The sequence below is a fragment of the Megalopta genalis genome, chromosome 3 (genome assembly GCF_051020955.1).
Source record: "Megalopta genalis isolate 19385.01 chromosome 3, iyMegGena1_principal, whole genome shotgun sequence".
NCBI lineage: Eukaryota > Metazoa > Arthropoda > Insecta > Hymenoptera > Halictidae > Megalopta > Megalopta genalis.
The window spans coordinates 31064650-31088565 of NC_135015.1; the positions used below are offsets into that span (position 1 = coordinate 31064650).

The 23916-nt window shown below is 44.9% G+C and overlaps 1 protein-coding gene across 3 annotated transcripts in view; it reads right to left on the minus strand.

Annotated features, from left to right (window-relative positions):
- LOC117218201 (ras-related and estrogen-regulated growth inhibitor) overlaps positions 1–23916 on the minus strand; it is a 101127-nt gene that overhangs the window by 21969 nt on the left and 55242 nt on the right. For all 3 annotated transcript variants that reach the window (XM_076520592.1, XM_033466416.2, XM_033466418.2), the window contains one exon: positions 1673–1854. In XM_076520592.1, the coding sequence (XP_076376707.1) occupies positions 1673–1854 (182 nt within the window). The remainder of the gene's footprint in view (positions 1–1672; positions 1855–23916) is intronic.

Sequence of the window (23916 nt, forward strand, 5' to 3'; positions counted from 1 at the left end):
ACGCGGAAAAACAGATATATTGGGTTGGAAATTATGAAACGGACGTTTTCGTTTAGTCTGTGTTCAGCTGCGACTGTGTTCATTGTAATGTGCATTTAAATTCGTAAATTATTATACAGGGTTCCCCGGAAAGAATCATCCGATTTCAAAAATTTATGTTTTAAAAAATTACACACAGAAAATTATAATTCGAACACGAATATAACGGGAAAATGTGTGAGTTTTTGTTTACAAGTGTTCAATATGACTTCCTTTCGTTACACGTACGATATCATTGCGATATGAAAGTTCTTGCCAAACACGGTGTAACGTATCTGTGGTAATTGTTTGTACAGCATCGCAAATGCGTTTTTTCAGTTCATTTACACTTGTAGGTAAAGGTGGTACAAAGACAAGATCCTTCACAAATCCCCAAAGGAAGAAGTCGCATGCGGTTAGGTCGGGTGATCTCGGAGGCCAACTGTGCAGAACCATATTATCGGATGAACTGCGACCAATCCAACGGTTTGGTACATGAGAAAAAAATAATAAAAAGTAAAACTCGCACATTTTCCCGTTATATTCGTGTTTGAATTATAATTTTCTGTGTGCAATTTTTTAAAATATCAATTTTTGAAATCGGATGATTCTTTCCGGGGAACCCTGTATATTAAATTTGTAATGTGAATTTATTTATAAATTTTAAAGGTATTCATCTTACTCGTTTCGTTAAATTTCTTTTTGTCCTTGTATTCCATTTTTATTTTATTCTTCTCCGAAACCACAGATGGAAACAAAACGCGATTTACACGATTCAACGGCCGTTTCATAGTTTCCAACTTAACACTTTATCGACCGCTAGCCTATCAATCGGCTTTTCGATTGCCAATGCTTATCGACCGATAGCCTATTAATCGACTTTTAGCTATCGACGGTTTTCGCTTCTTTACTGTTTTGTTAGTAGCTGACCTCCTGTATGCTGACCTCCCCATATCCTTATGAATTATAATTATAATAATTATTATTATTTATTATTATTTTTAAAGGAATAAGCACAACACAATGAATAGCGAAAATTTAGCCGGTACTGGGAGCAAATGCGCGCGCGACTAAGCCAGTCCTTACTGAGTGGCAGCCTCAACCACGACCGGACGATAAAGTGTTAATATATTGGCTCGTTGCGAAAGTGATTTCGGTATTTTTTGCGAGTTATCGTATTTGGAAAAACCGAAAAGCGATTTATTATCGTAATCGAAAAGTGACTCGGACTTCGAGTAGCTTCCGGCATTTCGTCAGCCTCCTATTATCTCCAAGGTAGCGCGGTTTTATCGAATACGAACGTTGGAATAGATTCGACGAACGGCGATAATTTCGCGCGACCTTGACGAAAGTGACAACGACGAATAAATCCTCTCGCGGAAAGTGGCACGGAATTGAATTCGCGATCGCCCGCGGAGCCGTTCAATTAGAAACGCGCGAGTTCCCGTTAATTCCAACGGAACGAGTCCACGGAATTGTGCGAGACGACCTTCGAGGTGACCTTGAATGCACGCGGAATTCCGCGAAACGCACGAATAATCCGATCAACCCGGCGCCGCGGTCGCCGCCGAGCAAATCACGCCGATTTCCACGGGGAATGTGACCTTTAATTCGGCCGGTTGCTAATCTCCTAGGAACTTGATTCAACACTCACCGAGCATGATCCAGATCTCTCTTGTTGCCAAGCAGCAGGGCGGTGAAATAGGATGGTAGACGTAAATCAGCGAGCTGCTTGAGCAGTCCACGGGCTTCCTGGAAGCTTCGCTTACACGTCACGCTGTAAACGACCACGAAAGCCTCGCCCCACCGGATGTGAGAGTAGAGACAACCATTTTCCTGAAAGAACAACCAACGAAAACACCATTTTATTAAACCGTCGAACGTTCGCGCGCTCCGATTCATCGAGAAGCAACACGCATAACTGATACGTTCTAATCGCGGATCCATTCGATCGCATTCATTCGCGTTTGCGTATCGTTAGGATCTCTTTATCGGGACCAAAGTTAATTCTTTCATCAGGTTCGATATTAACCCCTTAACGGGCACGCTCGAGTTAACTCGAGCGCGCTAAACTGGCCAAACTGTGCACACTCGAGATAATTCGAGCGGCGTTGTACTTTATGTTGCTGTAATTTTTCACGCTCGAATGCGATCGAGAATCGAAAATAACAATGTGAAAGCAAAATGAAATAATCGTTTTATTGATATTTATCGTTTACATGGGATTGTAAGCTATAACACCTACTTATTCAAGTATAAAATATATCCTCTTTCTACTTATCACTTACGACTTATCTCTTCCTTTCGAGCCGTTTTCCGACTGCGTATTCATATTCAGATTCTGATTCGCTCATTTTTCAATATATATTTTACTAACATTTCATGTAAAATAAAATATAATAATAATAATAATAACAATAATAATAATAATAATAATAATAATAATAATAGCAATAATAATCCCTTTTTTCTCTCGCGACTGAAACTCCCCTCCGGAACCGTTTATCACATTACTTCGGAGAGGAAGCCGCCAATACGCGCCATTCGTGGCGCTGTGTTATAATAATAATAATAGCAATAATAATAATAATAATAATAATAATAATAATAATAATAGCAATAATAATAATAATATCAATAATAATAATAATATCAATAATAATAATAGCAATAATGATAATAATAATAATAGCAATAATAATAATAATAATAATAATAGTAGTAATATTCTGAAAATTAGAAATCATACCAATTGTATAAATATTTAATATTTTTCTATTTTTGTAATTTTCTTGCCAAGACAACGTTCTAAATTGTGTTTTTTTACATTTAAAAAAATTGATTTTTTTTGGCCGGCCTTTTTCAAGAAAACTGTGCATTAAGGGGTTAACGCTTATCGCGACCGCGCTGGGGACCTCAAAAATGTTCATAAAATTAAAATATTTCATTCTATTAAACAAAAATTACGAAGCAAACTTATATATGGCATCGATTACTTCTTCAGCGTTCGTATTTAATTTTTCATTGATCATCCATTCGGTCGTCGATCGACGGAATTTAAAACGGCGAGATCTGCCCATTCGGTTGGCTAAGCGTGAACAGTTAACACGTTCCGTGCCGAGCTTTTTTTACTCGAATCTTCACACTTTGATATTTTACTAAAACTTGATGTATTACGTGCAATTATTAATTCTCGTACACATAACAACGTAACAGAAACTTATCAACGCCCATTCTTGCGGTGGAAATTGATTCTTCGGTTCTAAATTTCTTGTAAACAATTTGTTCAGTTCACTAAGTAAACATGCAAGCGTGTACCATCGATGGTACACGTGGCACGGAACGTGTTAATAATCATATACGACTGCTACGAAATTAGAACTCGGAGAGAACTAGATTATCAATATTCGTAATTCCGGGTTCGAACGTACTCCGGCGGCCGTCATTCGAGAGTCGATGGAAGTTGCAGTTTATCGGCAGTTCCCCGACACATTGTGCCTCACGGTATTAATAGAATCTGCGATCTGTTCGAAGCGTACTCATGACTCGGAGAATAGAGAAATTATGTAAGGTGAAAAGTGGCTAAGGTACGGTTAACTTGTTGCAACCGGTGCCGCACTTCTACATAATCTCGCCGGATAGTCTGATTATAAATAGATTGCGATACGCGCGTGGAAGAACGTAACTTCGGAAAATGTTTACCGCGGCGTGTGCATTAGGGTCTCGACCGTTTCGCGTCGCTCATAAAAATTCCACGCGAAAGCGGTATCTCGACGCGCGCGCGCGCGCGCGCACGCTTCCCAGTTACGAATCGAAGAATCCTTCGGAAGAAGCGAAGACCGAAAAGCTGTCGGAAAAAGATCGCTGACCTACGGGAAACGAGCAAACGTTCTCTACTCGATGGCGAAGAAAGTAAAAGAAGGCTCTCGGAGTGCCCTAGAAAAAGAAGTAGTTCAGCGGACGGCCGGGCAAAAGTCGGGTTTCTTAGTTCCGGCCGGGTCCCGTACCAAATTGCTCAATTACCGTGCTCATCGTCGCGGCTCGCCTCGCCACGCCTCGCCGCTCCGCGCCGCGCCGCGCCGCGCCGTGACGCGACGCCTAGCCGCTTTAGAAAGTCCGAAAAAATGGCCGATAATTACAGCGAATTTTTCCCCGGGTTTACGGCTTACGTAAGTGGCATGTCGGCCGGCAGCGAGCCAGTTTTCCCCCGCGCCGAAGGAGGAAGAAGTTCGATTTCACTTTCGGGGTCAAAATTCGATCCACCTGTTTCCGGCGCGCTCGACGAGCGCGGCCGCGTCGAATGCGCGCCGCGAGATTTGTCCTTTATTCGCCGTTTTTTTCCCAAGCGGAAAGGAAAAACGACGCGTCTTCCCGTTCGTCGAAGCGTCGATTGCTTTTCCGGCTTCGCTCGAGTCGAGTCGAGTCGAGTCGGCTCGGCTCGGCTCGGCTCGCACCGCACCGCGCCGGTTAATTAACACGTTAATCAACATTCCAGTAACGAGCGGTCGGCTGGAAAGTTCCGATCTAGATCTGACGGACGTTTCACTTTGCTCTCCGCTCGCAGACATTACGAATTATAAATTCGTGCCGGCGATCCGGCGATCCGGCGACGATTAAACCCAGCAAATTGCCGAGCTAGAACCGCCGCCGCCGCCGCCGTCGCGATAATTGAAATAGAAACGGTTAAACTGCTATCTAACCGCCGCGGATACGTTCTATTTTCGAGGCACGCTCGCAGCCTCACCTCTGACCTTCCGACCGATCGCCGATGCTAAAAGACTTCCGAGAAGGAGTTTCGATTGTTTCCAGTGGTCGTACAAGTGGAAAGACCGTTTCGCTTCTTCCTGTTCGAACGGTGGCTCCATGCTGGGCCACCTCGGTAATTAATCGTCTCTCTCTCCGAGTCACGGCACTTTTCAGACGATTCCCGGCGCCTGTCGACTTTCGACAATTTCGAACTGTTTTCTATTTTGCTGCGCGGAGTTTCTTTCGCCGTGCAAAAGTTCGCGGTGCGAAATTGATTAGAAACATCAACATCGATCAGAGGTGGAAGACGATTCAAGACGATGTCGTTGCATCGTTTCAGACTTGCTGACATTTTTGGCAATCAACCCTTTCAGTGCCATGCGAGAAAGAGGTGCCTATGCGAGAATGACCGGCCGAATTTCACGGTTTTACTAGGGTTTGGGAAAATGCTTATAAAAACCGAACAAGAAACACTATTTACATGATTGAAAAAGCAGTAAATTAAGGACGAAATAGAGAACAGAACGATGACGCTAGATTTTCTATATTCAGTGAAAATTATATAAACAACGAAGGTATAAAAGATCATAAAGAAAGTAAAAGTCCAGTTCTCTCTTACAAAACGTATTTGCACATACAAAAAGTCATCTTTTCATCATAATTTTATATAGATCATTTATTACAAAGTATATACTTTGCACTTCTGATATATTTTGTAACAAGATAAATAATATTGCATAACAAACATAAAAAATAACTCGAAGGTACATGGTAAGCATCGGACGGATTATCTCTTCCGAAATATGTAATTGTTATAGGTAATATAACATTGCTGAAACAAAATTATGTTGTCATAGATATATTTGTGATATAATTTTGCATAATACTTCATTATAATAACATCAATATTTATATTTATATTTATATTTATATTTATATTTATATTTATATTTATATTTATATTTATATTTATATTTATATTTATATTTATATTTATATTTATATTTATATTTATATTTATATTTATATTTATATTTATATTTATATTTATATTTATATATTGTAGATGTGTAAAATTTTGTTATTATAAAGCGCTACAAAGCGCGGGCCGATATATCGGCTATGGCACTTCTCGCCAGTGCAGCAAGAGCCGATATATCGGCCTCCGGCACTAAAAGGGTTAAGAAGGCTCGTATTAAATGCTTTATATCGAACAGTTCGTACCAAAAGTCTTTGTATTAAATTATTCGTCTATTAAAAGCGTCGATTAAAAGCCTCTATGTTCAATTTTTCGTATTAAAAATGCCTCGTATTATATAAATAGTTCGCATTGAAAGCCTTTACAGTAAATTCCTCGCATTAAACGCGTCGATTAAAAGTCTCTACGTTAAACTGTTCGTATTAAATGCTTCGTGTTATGTAAATAGTTCGCGTTAAAAGTCTGCATATTAAATTCCTCGCATTGAGAACAGAGAACAGAGCTGTTCGATCGAGCTAATTTTCAATGGCACCATTGCAAGATCGAAGACGAGCATCGAAATACTGAAACGCCGAGTATCGCCGGACACTTTTGTATTCAAGGTTCTCACGGCTATCGGAGCGTGGAAAAAGACGCGCGCGATAATTAGCCGCCGCGAACAAACGCGGAACGGAAACAAGCTTGTTAAGCATCGGCACTTTTACGCGGCGGTTTGCACACGCTGTTTTTCCGTTAACGGTGAAATCAGAGGCACCGAAAAATACCGTGGCATCGTGAAATTTCTCTTACGAGTTTAGAGCAAAGCCGGCGAGCCGCGCCGCGCCGCCTGGCTCTGCCTTGTTCGGTCGCTAACTACAGCTCTCATAATCTCCGTCCGCGAATCGGAGTTCAATTAGGGTCACTGGGACCATTTCAGTCGGTTTTAGAAACAGAGAAGTTGCATGTGTTTAGAAAATGAAAGCCGCAATTGCGCTTGGCTCGTCGGAGAACCTAATCGCGTCCTATTTCCATGCGTTCGGTAAATAATTATCGCGTGTACGTGTTCGGAAATGCGTGGGATCGCGTGAAACAATTTCGTGGATGTTTACACGATTGTTTGCAGCTTATGCTTCGGAAAGAGGTCTACGCTGTTCGGGTAATTCTTGCGCCGATGCAGAACGGGCAAGCAAGCGTGCAACCATTTGAACGATAGAAACTTTGCACTTTATTCGGAATTAAGGTGACAATCGATTGATATTAAAGGTATTAGATTAGGTATTAGAGGGATAAAATGTCCGCAAGATCATTCTAGTAAATTGCGAACTCGCACGGACAAGAATCGACCAGTCGAAATACGCTAGAGAGAAAATAGAGAGAAATAAAGAATTGGGAAGAATTTAAGAAAGTTCTTACGTTCTCTTTAATTTATTGGAATTATTGAACGAAGACGTACGTTCCTATCTACCTTGTGTTCTTTATAATCGAACAAGGCAGTTTTTGATCGAACAGTTCGGCAGTTTTGATAATACTTTTCCACGAAAATCGCTGAAACGATCGCGAGAGCCGTTGGCCAACGATCGAGAATCGTAATTAACGATTGCTTTCGGGATAATCGATCGTACCGCAGGCATAAAGATCAGATTTGAGAGCTGGTACATCGTCGGACGAAAGATTCCGTGGCTGAAAGGGCAGTTCTAATTGCTAATGCATCGATCACGACGAAAAGAGCGGCCGCGGCCGCGACGGCGCGGCTCGGCGGCGCGGCGAGAACGTTTCAGGTTTAACGACCCGCGGAAGCTGTCGATTCTCGTGGCGGTTCCAATGGTTTCCCATTGACCCGGCACTGACAGCCAGCCGGTAATTATTACCGGGGAACAGGATCGACGGGATCGTGATCATCGGGATCGCTATATAGGAAGGTCTAAGCGCATTAGTCTCGCGGGTTCGACGAAGGTGAACGCGGCCGTGAACCCTTCCCGATCTGCTAAACGCCGGGTGGCATCCACGGTGACTATAATTGGCGCGATCGGTCCATGGAAACCCGTCGCGGACGTCTGTCATCCGACGTGACACGGATTCTTATTTATCTATTTTTATTCTCCGTCTTCGTCTTCTTCTTCTTCTTCTTCTACTTCTTCTTTGACGTCGGCGTCGCCGTCGTCGTCGAGGAGAGGAGAGGACGACGACGGAGAGAAGATGGAACGCAGGACCACATGGTGGCTAGGCCACGTGATAGATACGGGAAACGAGACAGTCGGCTGTCGGGAAGAATTATGCGAAAACGGAGATGCCGCGCGATCGCGAAAACTGCCGAGATTGCTCTGCGAGCAACCATTTTTAACCTTTTAGGTACGGCTGAATTCTGCGCGAAGCTATTTCTCTGGATGGCAGAGTCTGATGTGTACTGTGCAGACTCTGATACTATATATACAGCGTGTTCCAAAAATGTCTAGTAATATGAAAGTGGCGGGTTCCTCAGGCCATTTGAAGCAACTTTTTCCTTTACAAAAATGTTCTCCGAGGCACCGTTAACGAGTTATTAATGTGAAAAACAGTCTGGTGACGTGGTATTCGTGTGAAAAACAGTCTGGACTTGGCAGTGTGTAAACTGGAAATAAATAGTTTTGGTCCCCTAAGAGTTAATTCATCGAGTCTTCCGAAATTCTCGTAACGACAGATTCGAAGAATCGTGAACGCTGATTCGCGTTCGATTCGAACTTTGATACCGATTCGCGAAAATCGGGCGCGCTCGTCTGCGCGCACGCCGGGAGCCGGCGTCGATTTTTGATTATTTTCACGCTCGAATTGACGGCTCGTGGCGCGCGCCGTTCTCCGAAAACTCTCAATGAAAATCTGTCGGCATCCCCGGCGCCGTTACGTAATCTGCCACAGTAACTGGAACATCGTATCGGCTTCGCGGGAGCTTTAATTTGTGACTCGTAAATGTACCGTTGTTCCCAGGCTTATGTAAAAATGATCGCTGCTTTTTCTTCGTCGAATCGATGCTCGACGTTCCATTTTCGAAGTAGAACAATCGTAAATCTGTTCGAACATTAGGTTTTATCGCACGCGTAATTTTCGTTTCCCTTCTCGAATTTATGCTTCCGCGGGCTGCTTCTCTAAACAGACTTCTTCGATTTTCAAACAACGGATTCCGTGAATTTTTCGCAATGCTACGGATCGATTCTACATTTTCGTTTCGTTTCCGATCGTCTCTACCGCTAGAGAAAATCGCTTCGTGATCAATCATTTCTTGAAACCAAAATCGGCAGAAAATATCGTCTTTCGCAGATAGTCGTGTTCGGTCGATTAACCTTTTAGGCACGACGCGCCACTATAGTGGCTTTCGCGGATGTCATCTCTCTGAACGACGCGTCACTATAGTGGCTTTCGCGGATGTCATCTCTCTGAACGACGCGCCACTATAGTGGCTTGCTCTAGTAGCTCACTCGCTCATCGTTCGAACAAAATAATCGTCTTCATACGCATTGTTTCACACTTCTTTTGTCTTCACATCGATTTACAACAGTCTACAGGATGTCCCAAAAATGTCTCGCAATCCGGAAATGGCGGGTTCCTCGGATCATTTGAAGCAACTTCTTCCTTTACGAAAATGTTCTCCGAGGCACCGTTAACGAGTTATTAACGAAAAACAATGACCAATAAGAATCGAGTACGGCTGACGCAAGGCGGCCCAACCAACCAGCGCGCGAAGCCCAGTTCCGCTCATTGGCTCGATCGCCTCGAGCCAGCTGAGCTCGCCTCTCATTGGTCACTGTTTTTCGTTAATAACTCGTTAACGGTGCCTCGGAGAAAATTTTTTTAAAGGAAAAAGTTGCTTCAAATAGCCTGAGGAACCCGCCACTTTCGGATTGCGAGACATTTTTGGGACTCCCTGTATATACAGTATCAGACTCTGTACAGTACACATCAGACTCTGCCGTCCAGAGAAATAGCCTCGCGCAGAATTCAGCCGTACCTAAAAGGTTAGAACTGCGACTGCTGTTGCTCGCGTGTTATCGACGTCGCAAATTATCGACGTCGAACGCGTGAAAAACGACGAGATTCGTTTTCGGACGATTACACGCCGTAAGATGCTAGATGTTATCGCTCTTATAAAATACCGCAGTATTTGGGGCGTCCGCGGTAATAACCACGCTCGCCCTGCGCGGCGCAGGGTACGCGCGTCGTAGGAGAAACGGCTCGACGAAATTCACCGCGTTAATCTTGTTCCCTAGGCTAGGCGCGCTGGCAAATTCCAGGCATCTTCGCGAAGCACGGTTACATACATCCGGCGGGACTGAATTTTATAGCCGGAGATAAATATATACTCCGTCGGCCAGGTATTTACGGTCGTTATTTACGGTCAAATCTGTCGAATTAACATTGCGTGTAACGTGCTCGTAAATAAAGGCCAAAGAAACACGGCGAGGCACCGGGAACCGTGCGCGAAAGCCGCCTTCTTCATTTTCATACGCGTCGATGTTTCAATTTCTTAGGCATCCCCGCGTCATTAATCCGCGGATACCAGCCCGCCAACTATCCGAAACTAGCGGCACACGAAGCCTACGGTCTCCCGTAACTCGGAGAATGCTACCTGCTATCGAGGTTCGGAACCTCGATTAAACATTCGAAATATTCGAGAACGATGAAAACACTTCGAGACGATACCGGAAGAAGGTGAATACGCATTTGCTCGTGGCAGCGTCCACCTGACGCCTCAATCACACTGTCCAATTAGTCGCAAGTAACGTTGCGATTCGCGAAAAAATGATTCGGTAAAACGAAGATCGCCATCTTTCGACTTCCACACAAGAATGGTACCCTGAACGAGCTAAATAAAAAGTGTTCGTTTCATATTTCATATTGGAATAGACACGGCCGTTCCCTGTGCGCCCATTTCGACGGATCATTTCTCAACGTTCCGGCAAAAAAGGTCGCAAAAAGATTGGCAGCCGAACGAGCGGAATAGAACGAGAGCTAGACGCGCGTCGAAAAGGAGCAACGAGATTCGAAATCAGCATAAACCGATCATAAATTTTGCTCCGTGTTTGACCCTCGTTGTCCCGTCGGGATCGCCTGACGATTTCTCGAGTCAAGGCAGGCGACACCCGGTGCCATTGTGACGATTTCGGTGACGGGACATCCGCGATGACAATGACGCGCGCGCGGGGCCGAGGGGCGCAGCGTCGAGGGGCGTGCGCGATAACGCGGCTCCGATCGTTCATAAATATTTATCGATCGATTGTATTCGCGATGCCGGAATTGCGTGCGCCGTGCGAGCCCGACGCGACGCGCGAGTGCATCGGATTGTGCAACGCGGGGCCCACACGCACCGGCGACGTAATGGCCCCGCGTCGCCGGGCCGGGTCGGGCCGGCCCGGCCCGAGACGAGCCGTGTGTGTTATGAAATGGCGCGAATGTAACGCTCGTGTGGGGCAACGTGTGTTCCGCGCGGCGAATACCACAACAATTCCTGGAAAAGTCGCGCAACTCATTACCGACAAACTGATTACACGATGACATCATCTGGACGATTGTTTTAACAACAAACGACACCGATCGTTCCGTCGGTTCGACAATGTCGACACCTCGATCGACGAGCCTCGTTCGACTAATTATTTGGAGGTGCGTCGTAAATGGAAATCTGGTTCCTTCTTTGACACGTTGACTGCCGCGTCACCCGTATTCGGGTGACAGCAAAAGTTCTCATCAGGCCACGTCACCCGTAATTCGGGTGACGCTGATTCGACTACTTACAAAGGATTTCCGAAAATATGTCGACAAATATTCTACAGGACGTGATGAAACTATTGAATTCTTATAAAAATGGTTTATTAAAAAAAATTATTCGCAGTGTATAACATTAAAACATTCTCTGCAAAGTTGAGGTTGATCAGGACAGCTTGGACAAAAAGTTGTTTGTTTTTCCAGATATGCTCGTGCCTCTGATCGGTCCATTTCGTATCTTTTATTTGAACTGTAGCTTCCTCGGTATCATCAACATTTCTTTCTTCTTCCATGACCAATTCTCGTAAAATCTCGTCGATAGTATCTTCATAACATTCATTATCACTAAGATTATATTTATCAGTATCCGAATCAGAATCTGACGATGTAATTTTATTTATGCTTCTCCTTCCGGGCAATACGATCTGTTTTCATCATTGAAAAAAAATAAGGGCAGAGATTTTAACCCGAGAAAGATAACCTACGTCGCAGAGGCGCCTGCGAAGACTGTTGATTTTTGTTAATTTTTCATAGAGGTCTAGTGATTTAAGTTTAAAATTACTTAAAATATAAAAAAATATAATATAAATGCATTTTATTTTTACAATAATGCCAAACCTTTAAAATGACTAGATTAACTTAAATAAATATCCATTGTTAGTATAAAATTGACGCCTTAGAAAAGCATGCGCCTCTGAAGCGTATGGTTATCTTTTACGTACGTTGTCATATGGTTATCTTTCTAGGGTTAAGTTATACCATTCGGTACTCGGCAAAGATTCCAACTGTTCATGCAGGAACAGAAACAGACACGAATTAACAGCGCACGCTTCCTATTGCGGCACGGGTGGCCTGTAGGAGATTTTGTTGTAAATACGCGTGGCAGTCAACGTGTTAAAACATTGATATCTAAAGTTTGGACGATAGTTTAATTAGTAATCTGCTAAATGAACCTAATAGATTTTATCTTTATCAGTATTATCGCATTAGCAGTTGCCCTCTTTCCTCGACTGTTGCCGCAACGAAGGAAGGAACAACGCTCGAATACATCCAATATTAATAATCTATACTGTTTGATTTTATAGATAAGATTTTGTTCAAATAATTATATACGACCAAAAGTATCTGATAACGATAATAATAATAATTACGCTAGAATAACGGTGCATTCTAGCGCAACGTATTGAACGATACAACTTTGGTCTAATTTGATTCCAGGTGCAGACGAGAAATTTCCTATTTTTTTTTGTACAGAATTGAATTTAATACGAACTTAAGGATAGGACAGGTTTGCATAAAATTGTTCAACAAGGAGTTGCGCGTTCGAGGAAAACGGCCAATTGCAGACAGCATCGCGCATTCCGCTGACCAACTTTAATTGGCGAACACGCAACACTACTGCCAATGTTTACGGTTGCTTCTCGGATACTTCGAACAACGTGCGACCCGCGTTTCGTCACTCGTTCCGAAAAGCAATAGCAAATAATCGATTCGCTGCTGCGGTACGATTTGACGCCTCCTTCGTTAATATTTTCATTCGATCGAGAAAACAAATATTCGCGTAAACAAGTATTCACGTGGATTGCCGGAAACGCGAACGAAACGGAACTGTAAGGAAATATCTGAAATCGTTCCAATTACTTCACAGATTGGCATTCCACGGATTCGATTATGTCACCGATGCTCGAAATCCGCGGTCCACCCAATTACCGGCCACCGAACGCATTCGCGAATATATACCGAATCCGGTGTGTCCCCTTTTCGGCCGCGCTCTGATTACTATAATTATCAAGCAGCTCGATAAACGTCCCGAAAGAAAAATAAATATCGAAAAAAAGCTTGTTCCGCTGCGGACCGTCCGCGATCGAAACGGCGCGCGGCGCGGCGCGGCGCGACGACCGGGGCCCGGGGCCCGTATAATTGAAAATAAAAAGTTGGTCCACCGTGAGCGGGGCTACCATTCGGCCGAGCGTTCGTTCGGCGGTTTAATTAACGATTCAAATATCCGAGTTAATGATTATCGCGAACGCGAGCAGCGCGAGGCAGCCTCTCGGGATCGGACACGCGGAAAGTCGTAAAAGGGACAGGGGTAAAAAGGGATCGGGTGTACTTTTTTAGCGGCGGGACCGTTAACAGGACACTCGGATAGGACGAAACGAGCCTCGGACGGTCGTGGTGTCCATTTGAAATCGATTCAGGTGGGCGAGAACCACGCGCTTTAACGCCCACGCGATCCCACGGGATAAGCGACGATCGTCTCGGTCAAGTTATGTCTCGCCGTGTCCGTGCGCCAGATAACGATCCGCCGCTATTCGCTTTCGCGGATACCGATATTCTCTGCTAATAATGTGACCCACGATTGCTCGACTCCGCTTTGCCGCTCTCCGCCGTTTCCCGTTCCGCGGTTACACGCGCGCGCGACCCGATTGTTCCCGCTACAACCTGCCCGCCATTAAACCGACCGTTTCATTAATTTGCTGCCATTGGTCCGACGATCTTTATGCGTCCACGGCGCGCACCGATTTCAACCTGTAACTGGTCCTATTTCGATCTATGCTCGCCACACGTTTCCCATTCCGCATGGGAAACTCGATCTCCGTTTCTTGGATCGCGGCTCATTTTTATAGCCGTCGATTGTCGACAATTATGAAAACGAGGCGCGATGCTCGAACAATTGCATCTCCTTTTCCCAAATTGTCGAGTTTTGCTTACAAGTTGAAGGAAAATTAGAGAGAATTAGGTTTCAGAAAAAAAGAAATAAAAAACGGAAAGACTGCTTATCGCAAAGAGGCGAGGAAAATGCTGTTGGTCTCGTTAATACGCGCGTTCAATGGCATTCGAGAAATCTGCGCAGAGTCCGTAAATATAAATCTTGACGATCAAGGAAACTTTCGGCTTGAATTTACAACGACGGGCGTTTAATTAACGATCGCGGCGTTTCGAGGAACAACTAAGCGAGCGCGCTCGGAAACTCGCATCCGGGGAGCGACGCGCGCCGCAGAAATTAATTTGACCGGCGAGTGCGTGTCCGCCGGGCATTTATGGGAGTTTTAGAGAGGAATAGCGGCGCGATAAAATTGTTCGCGACAGCGGAACAGCCTGGGCAACACCCCGTTACAGTATTAAAACGGCCCGCGCCGCCCTTTATTACCCCTAAACATCGTGCTATGCCCCGTGGAAAATTGAAGTCTATGTAAGCCCGTGTAACGATCGCGCCGGCTAACATTCAAATTACTTCTGTTTGTCATTGCTCCGAGGAAAAGGACGCGCGTACCCTCGCGGCGGAAATAATGATACGCCGGGAGACGACCAGAAGCGGTCATTATCTCGAACGGTGACCGGGAACCGTCGTCCGCGCCGTTCCTAAACCAACTTGAATATAGAAATCTGTCAACATCACCGGACAATAATAATAGCAACTCTCGGCGGTACAGAGAACAACGCTTCCTTATCGTTCGACCGCGAAATCATTGTCTAAATCGAGTCGACGAAAGTCGTCCGCGAAAATCGTCGACCACCAAAATTCCCACAAAAAGTCAAAGCAATTTAATCAATTCAACCGAAACTAAAAGGTTTTACCCTTTGCACTCTCGAAGCTAGATTAACACGTTCCGTGCCACGTGTACCATCGATGGTACACGCTTGCATGTTTACTTAGTGAACTGAACAAATTGTTTACAAGAAATTTAGAACCGAAGAATCAATTTCCGCCGCAAGAATGGGCGTTGATAAGTTTTTGTTACGTTGTTATGTGTACGAGAATTAATAATTGCACGTAATACATCAAGTTTTAGTAAAATATCAGTGTGAAGATTCGAGTAAAAAAAGCTCGGCACGGAACGTGTTAATCTGTAATGTATTTTCCATTTTGTTCGATGACCTTTTGCCATCTCTCCGACAACTTGAAAATTCCACGCTCGTAGAAAATCTGATCCTTTTCGGCCAAAAACTGAGTTCAGTGAGATTTTACAGCGTCATCGTCATTCAAAGTTTTACCACGAAGGGAGTTGTCCAGTGATCGAAATAAGTAGTAATCCGATGGCGCGAGATCAGGGCTATATGGTGGGTGTAACATCAATTCCCAAGCAATATCCATAAATTTTTGCCGAGTGGACAATGACGTGTGCGGCCTAGCATTGTCCTGCTGGAAAATGACACCTTTACGATCGACCAATTCTGGTCGCTTTTCCTTGACCGCTGCATTCAATTTGTCCAGTTGCTAGCATTCAGGGATAATAAAAAATAACATAATAATAATAATAATAATAATAATAATTTTATAATATAACATTTACGGATATCATAAAAATGGGAGTGAGAGTCATTTATAACTGAAATCGGCAATTACTTAGTTGCCAACCCAATAGTTCTCGATCGATTTACTCGTCGGGCGTATCGGCGAACGCGGCAGTGAATTTTGAGCATCGATACCAGGATTAACACGTTCCGTGCCACGTGTACCATCGATGGTACACGCTTGCATGTTTACTTAGTGAACTGAACAAATTGTTTACAAGAAATTTAGAACCGAAGAATCAATTTCCGCCGCAAGAATGGGCGTTGATAAGTTTTTGTTACGTTGTTATGTGTACGAGAATTAATAATTGCACGTAATACATCAAGTTTTAGTAAAATATCAGTGTGAAGATTCGAGTAAAAAAAGCTCGGCACGGAACGTGTTAACGCAAAATTTAATACAGTTCTTCCGATCCACTGTATTTCCATTTTATATAACCTAATGCATTTTATACGTATGAAATTGAATTTGCGATTGTTGAAACAGTTTTTCTTTTCAACAGTTCTTCAAATACGAACAAATTTGATTAATAAAATTATTTTGAATGGCGCCTTGGAGTCGCCATTCGTTTGGAAAAGGTTAAATCTATCCACATAGTGGATAATATTGGAACTCTTTCGCATCTAAAACATTCCGGTCGGAGTTCAGTTTGTTCGAATATATTACGATGAAGATGAATTTCCAAAATTGGTCAAAAACAATCGACGCGTCCAAAGTACTACAGAATTTTAAAAGTTGAAGCACTAAAATTGTCCACTTTTATGTGCGATCCGAGCGCGAATTAGGAGGAAATTGCTGTGACCAATTTCTGTGTCCAACCGAATCGGACCGATTACGATTGCGGCGATTTCAGAACGCGGTGGTCTCGCGGTCTAATTAGCAGCTAATTTTTGTCGAACAATTTCCCGCCGTGCATAGAACGATGAAACGTTACGGCGAAGAACGAATCTTAACGGTCGAGACCCCTCGGTGCCGGCGCGACGACGAGCTATGGTCGTGTCCCCCGTCATCGAGAAAAAATCCTGCTCCTCTCGACATCCAGCTACTCTCTTCTCCATTCTCCCTCTAATTAGAATCTTGCCGTGTAATAGAGCACGTGACTGGTATTTCTAAGCGTGAGACGGCCGCCCTTGAAAAGGGGCATTGTTTCGTTACGGAAGAAGCTTTCAGGGACAACGGTGGAAGCGGAAAAATCTGCCGGCGAGCCGCGTCACGGCATGCCCGCGGACGGCCTCCTCTCTTCGGTCGTCTTATGCAACTGACTAACCCGTACAATGTAGCTGCCAAGTGCACGTACCTCGGTACCTTGGCACAGGCGACCGGCCGGGGAACAAAAAAACCGCTACCGTCGGTAACGAACGGCCGCGGCGACAGAGGAACCAAGCGGATACTCGAGTTTCAACGGAGACCGTAATTGGTGGTAGCTGTCTAAAACGAAAATGGATTCCGCGTTCCTCGGGGAAAATGATTCGACTCGACGTTCCATCTTCGACGAGCTTTCGACGTCCGTCGATTCGGAGCGCCGCGAGATTTTTACGGAGCGTAACTTATCTTTTTTTTTACGCGGATAACTGTACCGCGCGTCGTCCGCGATTCACAGTTAAGTCGCTTTCGAGCAGCGTCTATTTCAGACGCGCGCGAAACGAAGTTGACAAGCGTGAACTTATCATTGGTCGGCGACGAAAGCGACGAAAGATTCGTATGCAAAGGATCGACGCGACGAGCCGGCGTTTCTCTGGTTTCCGCGCGTTTCTCGCGAACGAGACGCGTTTCCGCGAAAACGGCCTCGCCACCGCCTCCGCGGGAAGCCGCTGTTATTACACGACCACTGACAATGAGTTACAGTGTTATTACTCCTAGTTTTAGAGCGATACCGTTTCCACCGGGCTCTCACCTTTCCCTCCTAACCCTCTCGCGAAAGCAGTAACAGTAACTCACCGCTGTTGTAACGAGCGATGGATGCGATGCGATGCGATGCGAGAGGAGAAACGGGGTGACAGACCGAATTGTTATCATTATACCGCCGCGTCGCCGCGATCTAACGAGCGTAAACCATTTGAAATTTCAGAGAAACTCGATATTATCATTCCGCTTAAATCGAGCGGCTCGGTAATTTTGCGAACGGTAAGTGGAAGTTGCGACGCGCGAGCACAGCGTCGAAGAAGAATGAAAGAGCGATAAACTATGTACAGATTGTATTAAATTGTAATACTATACGGGATCGACGATAAGCCCAGTTGGAGATCTTCCGCGATTCATTCTGGCACTCGAACGTTGCTTTACGAGACGCGGAGTTGGCCGCGGAACGAACGCAATCGTCGACGACGGAAATAATTTAGAATATCGAAAGCGACTATCTAGACGAGATCCGTGCGAAACGTTACACAGTAATGACTCCCTTATTGACGCTCAGGTTGTGTACAGAAATGGACAATTCGAGGAAGAGGAGACACGATTATTCGAGCCTTGCGCTTCGTTTTTGTAGTTCTTGAGAATTGGTAATTATAAAAACGAGGCGCAAGACTCAAATTAGTCGTATCTCCTCTTCCCAAATTTTTCATTTTTGCGGACAACCTGAGCGTCAATTAGAGGGACATTACTGTATGCTGTAGCGTTAACGTTGTACTCGAAAAAATTGATAATATATAATTATTGATATATATAATTATTGATATATATATAATTAATTGATATATATATATATAATTATGCGGATCTTTACGCGTATAAATTGGCGTGGTCCAGTAACGTGTCTATCGTCTTACGACAGCAAGGAATCGTTTAGTTAACGAGAGAAACTTTCGTTGAACCGCAATTTCTGTAAAACGACGATCTAAAAATGAGAATTTCCATAAAAATCCGCAAGTCCACTGATAAGACGTACTTCCTCTCGTTCTTCGTCGAAGCAGAAAGAGAAAAGATGAGATACCGGTTTCCCATTTTCGTCGACAATTTTACAATTTTACAATTTGACGCGTTCGCGTTCCATTCCAGAATAAGAGCGATTTCACCGGCGCGGCTCCGCTCGGCTCGGCGCGGACCGCGAAACCAGCGTCGTCCAGTCTCGTCCCAGTTTCGTCCACCTGCGTTCGCCTATTCGGACCGCGGATTGCGCAACAAAAGAAAAAGACGGGGACAGGAGGGGGGGGATCCGCGGTGGATTTCCTAAACGGGCGAAGCCCGCGCGGACTTGGCCGCGGCCGCGAACGCGAACGCGGACGCGGACGCGCGCGGCGTCGGAAGATTTACGGCGGGCCGATTACCAGCAGTTAATACTCACGCTCAGGAAATGTTTTATTGCCGCGGGAGGGAAAAGCTGAATGACTCTTCATAAAATCGCAGCGTCCGGACGTTTACAACTCGATCCGAGGCCTCTCTGCCCGGCACTAAAATCGAAATTTCTGAAAGTCATCCCCGCCCACCGTCCGTCCAACATCCGCGGACCATCCGTGGACCGTTCCTGGCCCGTCGGGGATCGTTCCTTCCGCGTGCGGTCGCGTCCTCTTATTGTTAATTACCCGGCCGATCCGCAAGCGCAATCATCTGTCCACCGCTCGTATATTCTACGCGCTCGACACGTCTTCTTCGTCGTCGTCGTCGTCTTCTTCGTCGTCGTCTTCTTTTCCCTTTTCTCGTTCCCGATCGGACAACGGTAACTGTCATCGATGACACCGTGACGACTTTCGCGAAACGGCGATATAAATTTTCGCGCGACCTGCCGCGGACCTTCGTAGCTCTTTTACGCGACGGACTGTGCCCGTGGGTTAGTTAACCCCTTAATGCACTGTTTTTTTGAAAGAGGCCGGCCAAAAAGATCAATCTTTTTAAATGTAAAAATACAATTTAGAACGTTGTCTTGGCAAGAAAATTACAAAAATACAAAAATAATCAAAATTTTTATTGCAATTTTGGATTTTGATAAATTATTATTATTATTGTTATTATTATTATTATTATTATTATTATTACTATTATATTTTATTTTACATTATATTTTAGTAAAATATATATTGAAAAATGAGCGAATCAGAATCTGAATATGAATACGCTGTCGGAAAGCGGCTCGCAAGGAAGAGATAAGTCGTAAGTGATAAGTAGAAAAAGGATATATTTTATACTTGAATAAGTCAGTGTTATAGTTTACAATCCCATGTGAATGATAAATATCAATAAAACGATTGTTTTTTTTTTTGCTTTCACATTGTTATTTTCAATTCTCGATCGCATTCGAGTGTGAACAATTATAGCAACATAAAGTACAACGCCGCTCGAATTATCTCGAGTGTGCACAGTTTGGCCAGTTTAGCGCGCTCGAGTTAACTCGAGCGTGCACGTTAAGGGGTTAATCTTTCGACTGGGTGCTCCGCGAGAGGTAAACGCGAGAGCCGCGATATCAACGATATAAAATGAGTGTCAACGATATCGAATACTTGTTGCGACACGCTTCTTTGTCGCAGTTATCGGCGAAAGTGTTGAAACAGGGGACGAGTCTTCGTATTATAAAAATTGGTCCGTTCGAATCGTTGATTCTACAAATATTCGCTCGTCGAACGACGCGCAGAGGCAACGATTATCGAAACTGCCTCGGCAATTAGTTCATTGTATATTCTACGATTGAAATGCACGAACACGTGTGAAACAATGTTAAATACAGAAGATCGCGTTTCCTTAATTCGTCGGATTTCCCTCGAGGCTTTCCCTCGAACCGACGTAAACTTTAGTCGGTAAAATCCAAGTCGGATAGTCTCGATCGTATGATTCATTCGAACCAGAACCAATTAGTATACACCGTGTCGCATTATTTCTAGTTTACGAGCGCGAAGGATATACGTGTATCTCGGCATCGTTCGCTAGCGCAGAACGATCGCTTTTTCACGATCGGCAAAAAACAAATGTCCGTCCATTTCACCGGTGTGATGTACGTGCTTAGAAAGTCTACGAAAAAAAAGAAAAGAAGGGACGCCGTATTTATTGATATACAGGATGACTCGTAAATCTCGGCTGGTTCTAACGACGGCGAAACGATCGACCGAAAATTTATCGGCCCCGATAGAACGTCCGAAACAGCGTTTATCGTTAATAAGATTCGGAGCAGCTGGTTCGACGCGCGAACGAAACCATAAGATTCATCGTCGCGCGTAATTTGAAAATACCGAGAAAGAATAAAAAAGGAAGAAAGAAAAAAAAAAGAAACTGATAATGCTATCGAACCCTTTCGATGTTTCCATCGAGCATACTTGTAACGAAACGACGGCTTTTATGACGGCTCGTCTTATCGTGATTTATTTCAATTTCGCAGCGGATGCGCCCGCTTTCTAAGATAAACTTAACCGTGCAAGCGCGCGCGTTCCGAAGCTGAGATAAACCACTGAAAGGGTTAAAATCCTGGTACTAACACGGCGATTCTCGTAGATGGAAGACGGTTCGCGCGAATAAATTCCAGCGTTCGATAGCGGCGAAAATTTGCATACGCGCCGCCTCGCCTCGCCGCGCCGACGATCGTTTTCTCAAAGCCGAGCGGGAGTGTCGCGGATTTGCGGACCACCGTGTATACACCGTCAAATGAAGATATGAGAGAAACCTCGCGTATCAGAAACAGTTAATCCTCGATCCCGAGCGAATTTTCTCTATCTTTTATTGCGTTACTTAAACTAGATTTAGCTCGTGGACGACGGCCGGCTCTCGGGAGCGGCGCGCGAGTATTAGAGTCAACGTCTCCGCGCGCGGAAAAGATGATCGAAATCGTCGTTAAGCGACTTTCGCGAAGCGGAAGTCGCGAACCCGCGCGGCTGAATATGCTCCTGCCGTCGCCGTCGCCGTCGCCGCCGATACACCGTGGGCAAGACGAGGGGGCCCCATTGACCAGTTTCGTTGATTCCTGGCCGGGTTCAACGTAACCGAGATATTCCACCTTTCCCCCGTGTATCGCGTTACACACCACTTTCATTCGTCTGGCTTCGTCAGGTAGTGACCGGACCGAAACAGTTTTCAACTCGCGCGGAACACCCACACGCCAGTTGCCCGAGCTCTATCCTCCGGGTGATACCGGTGCTAGATCCGCGCCTGCGAATCGCGTCTCCGAGAGAGACGATCGCCTTATTATGCCGTCACCGAACACCGGAAACCCGAAACGCGCCCCGCCGTTATGGAAAACGTGTATTTCGTTGGAACCCTTCGCGTTCGGACCGTCGAAAATTCGGACATATCCCGCAAGCTTTCTCGAAACGCTCCGAAAGCGATCTTCCAACCCGTGAAGATTCCAAATATGTACCCGAAGAGCCCAAAAATTCTCTCGACTAAGTCGATCTAGATTCGTCATAAATCCAAATCGTCCGAGAAAGAAGCAAACTCCTGCGTTCCTCCGCGGATAACTCGCGATCGCCGAACAATTTCGAAAATGTTGGAGCCGTTAGCCGCGATCCGAGCGAAGTTAAAAAAAGGCGACTCCGAAAATGACTCGGCTTAGGCTATTTCGGACACGCCGCGCCACGGTATTCTTATATCCGTTTCGTTTCGCCGGCACAGCGTTATTTTTACCCGGCGTTCGGCGATCGCTTTCGAAGAGTGTCGCGCGCGCGCGCGTTTCGCGTCAAAAGTCGCGCCATTGTGAAACGCGTCGCGAAAAAGTGAATCGCTCGTTGTCCCGAGGCTCGTGGACGCGACGAGCGCGGAAGTAGCGAAACAGCGCGTGCAAGAAAGCTCGTTCGACGCCTCTCGAACGTCGAATGGTAATCGTTACATGCGCGAGATACGATCGAGCCGGGGACTTTTGTCAATTATTGCCGCGTTTTTACGCCCTCGACATTTTTTTTTGCACGCTCGACGCGCGCTCCGGGATCTTTAGGGGCACATCATTTTCACTTTTACACGGTCGAACGAAAATAGCCGGTGACCTCTTTCGCGCGGACTCGGGACAAAGCGTCGCGAGACACTAATGACCGAACTTGTGCGAATCCTTAACCCTTTGGCATACGATTTTCTTCTCAGTTGCAACGATTAGAAATTTTTCGATTGTAATCATTTCTTAGAAGGGGAAGAAAATCGATGTCTATCGCGAGCCTAAATTTACTCGATCGCTTAAATATTTACGACAAGAGATTAGAATTGTATTCCAATTTTAAAAGACAGAATAACGTCTACACTCGAGATGTTGTTACTAGACATTTTCACGACGAGCCGGGCTCGTCAAAATATGGCAAGGGGTTAAGATAATTCTCGCGATTTACAATTTTTAATCCACAATGAATTCAACTTCAAACTTACGTTCGGAAATTAGAGTTCAACGGAAGCTTCTTTCGTTAAGCGAACGATCACTCGTTGCGAGAGCAAAATAAAAATGCGATCGAACCTTGTTAAATTGACACGTTCCGTTGCAATTTAAAAATCCGATTTCTTATTGGATTCTTCGCGTACATTTAATCTCAGGCAACGTCGTCGTTCGCCCGGCATCGAAGTCTCCCTTATTGACGCTCAGATTGTGCACAAAAATGGACAATTTGTGAAGGGGGGATACGATTGTTCGAGCCTTGCAGCTCGTTTTTATAATCGTTGGCAATTCGTGACTACAAAAAACAAACCGCAAAACTCGAATAATCGCATCTCCTCTTCCCAAATTGTCCATTTCTGTGGACAATCCGAGCGTCGATTAGAGAGACATTACTGTAGCCAGTGCATAGAGCATTTATGTCTCTCAGATAGCGCCTTTCTACTTGCACTTATAGTATATATTTATATAGTATATATTCGAATAGTATGTGTATTTTAATAGTTTCACGTTTTCGTAAACAATGTACTTCGGTCTCGTGGAGCAATCGCGAAACAGAATCTCGGTAGCCGAGAAATCTCGGCGGTAAAGTTCGAGATAAATTACGCGGATTCGATCGGGATTCAATTGGGACCAAGCGGGAATCCAAGAGGTGTTCCGTGATCGGTGTTTAATGTCGCCGGAGAATTCTCGGTCACGATTCCGGTAACCGTTTGGTCGGTGACGGACACACGGGACTGCACGGGGATGCAGGCCAAGTTAATCCGTTACGATGAGTTATCGTATTATTAACACGGCGGGGGAACAACGTCGTTAAATTCGGTTCTCCGGCCGGCCGCGGCCGGTAGACGACGCCCGCTTAATTATCAATTACCCACGGCCCTCCCACGAAAGAGGCGATTG